The sequence below is a fragment of the Pseudochaenichthys georgianus genome, chromosome 7 (genome assembly GCF_902827115.2).
Source record: "Pseudochaenichthys georgianus chromosome 7, fPseGeo1.2, whole genome shotgun sequence".
NCBI classification, from domain to species: Eukaryota; Metazoa; Chordata; class Actinopteri; order Perciformes; family Channichthyidae; genus Pseudochaenichthys; species Pseudochaenichthys georgianus.
Genome location: NC_047509.1, coordinates 18,516,706 through 18,525,384, shown reverse-complemented (window position 1 = coordinate 18,525,384; position 8,679 = coordinate 18,516,706). Strand labels below are relative to the sequence as shown.

The 8,679-nt window shown below is 36.8% G+C and overlaps 1 protein-coding gene across 1 annotated transcript; it reads right to left on the bottom strand.

Moving 5' to 3' along the window:
* Window positions 1–1,109: 1,109 nt before the first annotated feature.
* On the bottom strand, window positions 1,110–8,167 carry LOC117449974 (deoxynucleoside triphosphate triphosphohydrolase SAMHD1-like). The gene is made up of 14 exons (XM_034087910.1): window positions 8,087–8,167; window positions 7,579–7,739; window positions 7,266–7,381; window positions 6,941–7,008; window positions 5,748–5,891; window positions 5,552–5,646; window positions 5,248–5,356; window positions 5,062–5,153; window positions 4,834–4,949; window positions 3,772–3,905; window positions 2,309–2,410; window positions 2,077–2,181; window positions 1,855–1,949; window positions 1,110–1,137 (listed from the first exon to the last, which is right to left on the bottom strand). The coding sequence occupies exons 1-14, from the start codon at window positions 8,165–8,167 to the stop codon at window positions 1,110–1,112; spliced, it is 1,446 nt and encodes a 481-aa protein (XP_033943801.1).
* Window positions 8,168–8,679: the final 512 nt, after the last annotated feature.

Genomic DNA, 8,679 nt, shown 5'->3' with positions numbered 1-8,679 from the left:
AAAAAATTGTTGTAGGTTTTCCTCAAAAGTCGCATGATGACAAATCACAACATTTTCACACCATGACCATAAACAGAAATACACCCTAAGTTAACCAGATTCATACAGATGGTTACATTGAAGGAAGGAAGCTATATTGTATAACTACAGTATGAATAGTAATATATAATGGTAATAGTAATGATATTGATTTAGTATTGATAGATTAAAAACAAAGACATACACCCAAAACAATCTTTAATCAAACATGAATACAATTAAAAAGAATATCTAATCAGGTTACCACATTAATTCACATGATGGATATCTTAAACAAACAAATCCCTAAATTACATGTAAAATTACATTTCAAATAGCCATAATATGGTATTAAACAGTGATTCTTAATTAAAGCTGATTTAAAATGATCACATTTGCACTTAGATCAGTGTATAATATTAAACAGGGCTCTAAAAATTGCATACTGTATATGGCCCAATTATGCATAATGCATCCTCATTCACTTTTAGGTCGTTAAGTCACATACTCACTTGATCAAATTTCTCGATCACCTTCAATCAATATGAACCAAGGAGTGCCAGGAAGTGTTTTCTTTATTTTTTCAGGTTTAACTTCCATTTTCCAAAACTTCAGATTCATCAAGATTCTGTGACGTGAGAGTTGCTCCACACTACATGTAAATAAAGAAAGACAAGTGTATCAGCATTACCAAGAGCAGAGCTGCAACTATCTTTACTGAAGCAGTAAAGTGTAGTCTACAGTGGCGCTACATTATTAGTAGCTCGACAGAAAAATAGATCCAGCTTCTCACTTTACTTAAAGACGTAACCTTTGTCTTTACTACATATTATAGGCATTTTCCCCCATTTTATTACATGTACAGACCAAATTATAAAAGTGAACTAATTGAGGAAGTAATCGCTACTTAATCAATGATTCAAATAATCATTAAGCAGCAGCCAGGCATAGATGGTTTTAACTCCAGAGGCAAGATTGAAGTGCAATTGAAGTGCAATTTTATCCTTGAGCTCTGACGAGATGTAACGAAAGTAATTATTCATCCTTACTGTAAGAGAATATTTTAATCCGATCTGTGTATTTAGAGATTCTCAGTCTTTCTTGCATGTTCCTGTGTAACTTCTCAGGAAGACACAGGTCAAGAGGTATTTTGCCTTTCCTGTGGGGAGGGGTTTGGGCACATGAGGAGTTGCAAAACAGAGGTGCTTTGTTCCGATGCCTGGTATTGATTAGAGGAAAGGCGGGAATATAGGCCCCTCCTCTTCTAATGTATAGATGTGTTCCTGTCCCCTTTGTCTCCAGAGTTTGCTTGAGGTCTCATAATGAAAGTTGTGAATATACCTTGTGAATTCTCCGGCCGTATTTTCTCTCTCAATAAATATCAGTGTTTGACTAAGGCGAATCTAGCTTCCATTCCTTTCACGAGCATTGGCTCTGCATTGCTGAACAGAAGTTTTCCTCACACTTACCTGCTCATGTCCATATACTAAAACTCATACTGTTCATATTTTATAGTGTAATACTATGATATAATATCACTGCCATTTAATAAAACCTCCTACCCTATTTAAAAACAATTATTTATTTGACAGTTGTAGTGGGGGTAGATATGTTTGTAAAGAGAGTACGGGAATGACTTGCAGTAGGCGGCTCATCTGCTTTTCCAGATGTTCAAATGAAACTAGAGGGTTTTTCTTACCCCCCAAGTGGTCCAGCCAACCAGGCAGCAAACTAAGATTTGCTGCTCAGGACATTTTACTTCGATTTGACAACTAACTACTCGGCTATAGGCAGTCCGATACATTCTATGTTTAATATCTTAGATATACATATTACCTGGATTCAACAGCTTCCAGACTTTTAGGATCAATTTTTTTGCCGTAAACCCTGAAGAGCGTCTCAGAGAAGTGCACAGGGAGAAGCTTGGACACCTGACAAGAATGATAGCAGCATAAATATAATAAAAAATTATATAACAGAGGTTTCCCTAAAAGGAAATACACAAAAGCTCACACAAAAAAAGATTAAGATTGAGATTTCAGTCGTCATTATTCTGACCTGTTCTCTCTTCATTTTGAATGTTTGGTTTTGGTTTTTCTTGTTGTAGAAGTCCATACTATCGATGGGGTCCTCCGCCCCACTCCCATAGTCCATAGTAGCAGACTAGAAGAGAAGGTTGAGACAGAAGCCTCTTCTTTATTCAAAAGTAAATCAATGGAGATGGCAGTATCTAAAGAAAAAACACAATTTGAAGATTAGCGAAGCAAAAGTAAGTACACGAAAAACTTACCAAAATGACAAAGTCCTCCTGTGTCAGCCCGTCAGCCTGAGCTTCCTGTCGTGCGAATGGGAGAGCTGCAGCCAGTTCCACTTCCAACTGAGATATCTCATCCTTAAATACAAAGGACAAAGGTTGAGAACTTATGAGAAGTGAGAGATTACATTTACATTTTCAGTTATTTCCATCGTGATAAAACACAGTAAGAGGAGGTCCACATTAAGCAGGTAAATACAAATCAAACATCTTTGTTTCTCGGTTTTGGCTGTCTATCCAAACTCAAACTAAAGATGTGCTCTCACCCGACAACAGGCCTTTAAAAACAATGTATTAGAATGTATTCTTGATGCAAACCTTTTACAGTCTATTGGAAACATAGAGTGTTTGCAAAAGGATAATGTAAGCTTGCCCAGTTGCTGTCAGGGGTCTGTGTGGCAGTTTATTAAACGTTTATATTGCTTCATAATTTCTGTGTAATCTCTCATTTTAAATGTCAGTTTAGCAGGTCATATCACACAGCAATTGTTTTTAATCAGTATTAAAGATTGTTTTGTCACACCCCACACAATGATAAGTTAATGATGTTATCATTGATTATGTCATACTGTTGACATAATTATTAGTCAGGCACCTGACTCACACCTCACCAGATGTTGGCTTTGAGGCGCAGATTTGTTCATTTCCAGATACAATGATGCCATCTCTTTTATTGTTCACTGCTGGCGTAGGTCTCTATAAAAACCACCCTGAGTATCTACTGTGAACGCAAGGCTTTTTTTACGCAGTGGATTACTGTGGATGTAGTCTAAGTGTTATGTGACCTCGTACTATGATCTTTCTTGCTCATACGGCATAGTTTCTCTAAACAACAATTCTAGGATAGTCTGCTTAAAAGCCAGGTACAATACGAAAAGAGGCAATGTAAAGTGATAGAGACAACAGAAACAAGCAATGTGTTCTTCAACCACAATAGTCGCATCACATTCAGCTCTGTTTTGACAAACTTTACTTTTGTAATAATCAGGGACAAATTCAAAAGGGGACTGAACCGATTATGCTAAACCTTTGCAAATGAGACACAAATATGGAGTGTAATTCTCAATCACCAGCAAAGTTTGTCAAGCAAAAAGCATTACTCAACTTCTGATATTTGTATGTAAAGAAATAAGGTAACATACATTTGAAGTAAAATAATTAGTGGCAACCGAAGGCGTGTCTGCTCAAACTGAGATAGGATGTAATGAGAGTTGTGTCATGAAACATAAATTAATTAAGCTTTCCTGAGTTAAATTTTTTAAATACATTAAGAAAATAACTGTTTTTTAAGCAAACATGAGGTTACGCTTTTGCCCCCTCCTGCCTTAATCTCTTTTGATGAAGAGATGACATCGATCTTTTTTCCTGCTGTGCAATCCCTTGAGATAATTGATTACAAATATGTGATGTAATACAGGAACAAATACATTACTGCACACCTTGGTTGGGGTTATTTTATGCTTGATTTCACCCAGACATCTGTAGTGTTTACGATCGACGATGTTTGTTAGAATCTTCCTTGCGTCTTCGAGTTCTTGTTTTGTGGAGTTGAGTATTCGGTCAAATACACAATCTAAAGGACAAATGGGACAGAAGAGCAAGTTAGAAGAACAAAGGTAAAAACTATGTCACTGACACTGTAATCTGAGAAGCATGAGTCATAACATCTGCAGAACACCATTGTGATAACATTTGTTCTACTTTAATTTGTTCTTAAAAATATGAAAAACAATCCATGACAAAATTGCATTTGCTAAACCAAATTGTCTGTTAATATCATCTGTAACAAGAATGGCAAGTTGTTGTTTCTCCGTGAGCTGAAGAGCATTACTTTGAATCTAAATTGCCAATGGTTGTGTCTTAACTTAACCTTTACAAAACCAAAAACATAAGTGTAAAGGTGTAAGGAAAGGATTAAATGGTGAGTTAACCCTATCTGCCCTAATGTGCCTGTTGTCAGCATGTCCTTGTGGCATGCCCTGGCCAAACTCGTTACCCCAGTAAGAGCATAAGGTTTTCAGGTGAGTTTATTTTGTTGTGTTATTAAACATACTAACATGATAAAAGGAATACGGTACCACCAAAATGATCATTTCTACATTAACAGTACTCGCACAGACGAGTAGTTCCCCAGTGAAACTGATTATGCAGTAGTGTTTTAAATAGTACGTTTCCCCCCCAAAGAAGTGTTGGATAAACGAGACATGGAGTATAGTGCATACATTTGTAAACAGATGTTAGATATTGTTATGCTATTTTTACTTAAATTCATCAAGACTTTTCTCGTTTTTTTAATAATTCATTCACTTTGAGGTGACAAAAAACAAAGTTTTCTTCACCATCTTCCTCTACATAGATCATAGTGAGGATTTAGGCTTTTTAGAGGAGTGTTAGTGAGAGCCTGTGTCTCTAATGGATCAAAAATACATAGTAAGTCTATGAATAATGCTTTGCTTTATTGTTAAAAGATAAGCTCACAGCACAAAGTGGTTTCTGCTGACCTGTCAGCTTGGTGTAGGCCTCCATGTCATCTATGGCTGTGGAGAGGGTGAACTTCCTCCCTTTTGAGCCTTCAATCTGGATGTGCGTGTCTGCCTTTAAAAAGGCCTCTGCAATCCTGTATGAAAGTAATATGTTATCACTTTGTGCATACCATACAAAATATTTGATTATGAAGCAAATTAAATTATTAAAATCAGAGTACTAACGTGAGAAGGGAAGATACTCACATATGCTCTATGATCTTAACCACGTTGTGCTGGCAGGCTCTTCTGTGGAGAGAGAACCTCGTGTGGAACAAGTCATAGAGATTGTTCACCTCCTGTTAACAGAATTATCTATAAGTTACCACAAATAATTTCAATTGATTGCTGTTATAAAAGCTGATCCAAAAGCAGATGTCACAAAGTCAGCACCTTGTCTCTAGTGCAGATGTGCTTCTGCCCGTCCACCTCACACACCCTGGCAAACTTTATGAAGCGGCCATGGTCAAAGTTGTTCTTGATGCCCAGGTGGTGGCAGTCCCTGATAGGAGACAAAGGCAAGACAAGTAAAGAAAATGTGCTTATTACAAAAACTCATCTAAGACACCAGGAGAATGCTACATGTTCTTTAAATAACCAGGACTATGTTCTAAATGTGAATTATTTATGTGTATAATACACATTTGTTTTATTGCATTAAAAAGTGAACTGCTCTAGCTGTTGAACCAAGCCCTACCTGGCAAAGTAGTCAAACTTGTCCACATCAATGCCGTTTCTTTTGTTGGCCACAATCTCATAGAGGAAGGACTTCTTCTCTGGACGGCCTTTACACTGTGGAGATGACAGCACAGAGTGACTGGCATTAGACATTGGCTATTGTAGCAATAACGAAGATAATGCTGATATCATAAAATTCAAATTGCGTGACTAACTTCCTCTTGTGTTATTGGGGGTTTAATCATCTCTTTGATGAAGTCCAAGTCTTCGGGCAGCTCCATGCCACATGCCTCCATCATCCCCTCCAGATCATTGGATTTCACCAGGTGGTCGAACATTTTTACAGAGGCCTCCTCATGCTGCAAGGTACACAAATTCATTGATATATTAGTATGAGAATTCAAAGTGATAAAAATGAACAATGACTCACTATTTAAATAGAAAGGGCCTGGCTTTGCTGAAAACATGACAGTTTAGTTGCCAAAACTTACATAATGACAGGGAGCTCTGTAAAGCACAGACTGGTTTGCACCGCTCCCCCTATACCAGATGTTTAACCACTCCCACTCTTCTCATACATGTTTAAGTTATTGCTGATATTTAACACAGCTGTAATGGTTATTTAAACTGAACAAGTCAAAAATAACATCAATTTTATTGAGTAAGGGAAAATGGGAAAGAGAAGAATGAAAAGCATCCTTAAAATAATAAAGGATTATGCTTTATTGCTTTTGACTGAAAAAAGCAACAAAATACAACATATTAATTAAAGGCAATTTCAAACCTAACGTTAAATATTGCATGTGTGATAAGGTAAGATAATACTTTATATTGCATCATAGCAGCTCCATTTGCAACATCAAACAGGGACAAATATTAAGACACGATACAAGGAAACAAACATTTAACATAACAATCACTGAAGAGAAAACATGCTTAAGACCCTCAAGCGCACATTTGACCTGGGATTGAGCTCTGTATTTAATTAGAGGATGGACTGGTGCACAAATGAGTGCTTCAGTCTAACTTTATTAAATCGTGGGACCCTGTACCTCCGACTTGATGGTAACAATTCATATTCACTGTTCAGAACATGTTGGGGATCAGAGATGTTGATAGCCAGCCTCACTACGGTATTATGGTAGGTTGATTCATAGAATTCCTCACAGGGGTGACCTACAATCTTTGAGAAGATGTTCAACTGGTGGAGCAGTTTTGACTTTAAGGCGGAAGACAAACACTTTTACCCTGTAGTATTGCAATACGGTAGAACAGTCAAAATCACAGATTGAAAAAACATGATCAGATCATGACATGCAGCTGCTGGCTGTATTTTATAAATGTGTTTTATTTCTGTTATTGGGTATAATGTCACACATTAGAGACAATAGGAAAAATAATTGCTCACCTTCCAGGTTCTCCCTGTTGCATTGGGGATGAACATTTGATCAAACAGATGGGAAAAGGGTCCATGTCCTATATACGGAGAAAAATAAATATTTTAAGAAAATGACGATTGGCTATAAAACAAACTGAAGTTAGACATTTTAACATACTTTTTTTTTTTAATCTTTGTTTCAAAGTGTATGTGAGAAAAACTTCAATAATTAAATAGGTAATACAGGGTTAGTAATTGTTATATGCAAATGGTCATTTTGTTGATGAATTATTCTTTTAAAACTTTAAAATTCTTTAAAAATTACATATTAAAGAGTAAGGTGTGTATCACTCACCAAGGTCATGGCATAGCCCAGCGATCTGAACACAAAGGATGTCTTTGTCAGTGATGCCGAGATCCGGCTGCTTTTCCTTCAGAGCTTTCACAAACACTCCTGCTAAGTGCCCTACCCTTCACCAAAGCATACAGCACACAACAATAAAAAGTCATCACACAATTACCACTTGAGTGTCCTTCTGCAAAACAGGATATTCAATTTGTTTTAAACTGTTTATTAGGTGCTGCCATATGTAAATACAGTCCATTTACAGCAAACAAGTCTTCACTTAATATTGATTTTGGATAACATTAACACACATTGGACATACCCAATTGAGTGTTCAAAGCGGTTGTGAGAGGCTCCAGGATAAACAAAATAGCCCGCCCCCAGCTGCTTGATGTATCTTAATCTCTGGAACTGAGGCGTGTCGATGATTTTGACAAGAAGAGGGTGCAACTCCATATGTCCGTGGATTGGATCATTAAACACCTAACAGAATACGTACAACAAAAAAACCTGTGAAATGATGACCCTAAAGAGTACAACTAAACAAGCTCCATTATATATGATGTAATAAATAAAACTAAATATTATATCACCTTGGGAGCTGATGGCTCCCCAGCTACAATAATCTCCAAGATTTTCTGACGATCCTCAGGTGAACTAAAGAAATCGTGAAAAAAAGCATAGTAGGTTATAAGTTAAAAGTCAAGCCAGGGGGATGTTGTTGCACCAAATTAGTGCCACTGCTTCAGGAAAATGTGCAACACACTTCCTTCTTTTCATGATGTTAAACCTGGTTGGACAAGGAATGATACTCAGTCTATGCCCATCACAGTCAGAACACCATCATTGAACTCCCGCAGCTTAATAACAGCCTTTTCTGGGTAAAAGAAGATGCAGTGAATTACAGTCATGCATCACATTGTATTTTGTATGACAAGTTTATAAATTAAGTTGAATAAAAAAAAAACTAAAGCATTTTTCTTCATCAGCTTATTCAATTAGGCCAGCGATGATATAACACCTAATCATCAATTTAAATAACCAAACCAGAAACTTACCTTTAAATGTATCTTCCCATTTTCCAAGTCCTTTATCTTTCAGTAACTTACACATAGCCTCCCAGCTTATTTCCCCATAGTTTTCAGACGCCATTGACAATGTTTTCTGTGTCTAACTAACAATAGAAGACACAAATGATGTCGCTCCCTAAAACAACTGATCATGAAACGTCACAAATATGCTCCGGCTTTGAGAAGTACCTGGCTTTTATGTCTCTACCACACCCATTTGATTGGTCACTGCCCATAAAGGGGAACTATGTTGTGACAACTATACAACCAACAGGACAGCTTAATAATAACAACAAAACCAATGCAAGTTTTTCAATAAGTCTTGCCAACAAATTCTTGACAAGCTAAGGTAC

Excerpts from the sequence above, each read along its gene's own strand:
- LOC117449974 (XM_034087910.1), bottom strand. The coding sequence starts at position 8,167 with ATGACTGTAATTCACTGCATCTTCTTTTACCCAGAAAAGGCTGTTATT. Across the intron at positions 5,647-5,747 it reads CCCCAATAACACAAGAGGAA|TGTAAAGGCCGTCCAGAGAA; the intron begins GTTAGTCACGCA and ends TCATCTCCACAG. Across the intron at positions 4,950-5,061 it reads GTTAAGATCATAGAGCATAT|GATTGCAGAGGCCTTTTTAA; the intron begins GTGAGTATCTTC and ends ACTTTCATACAG.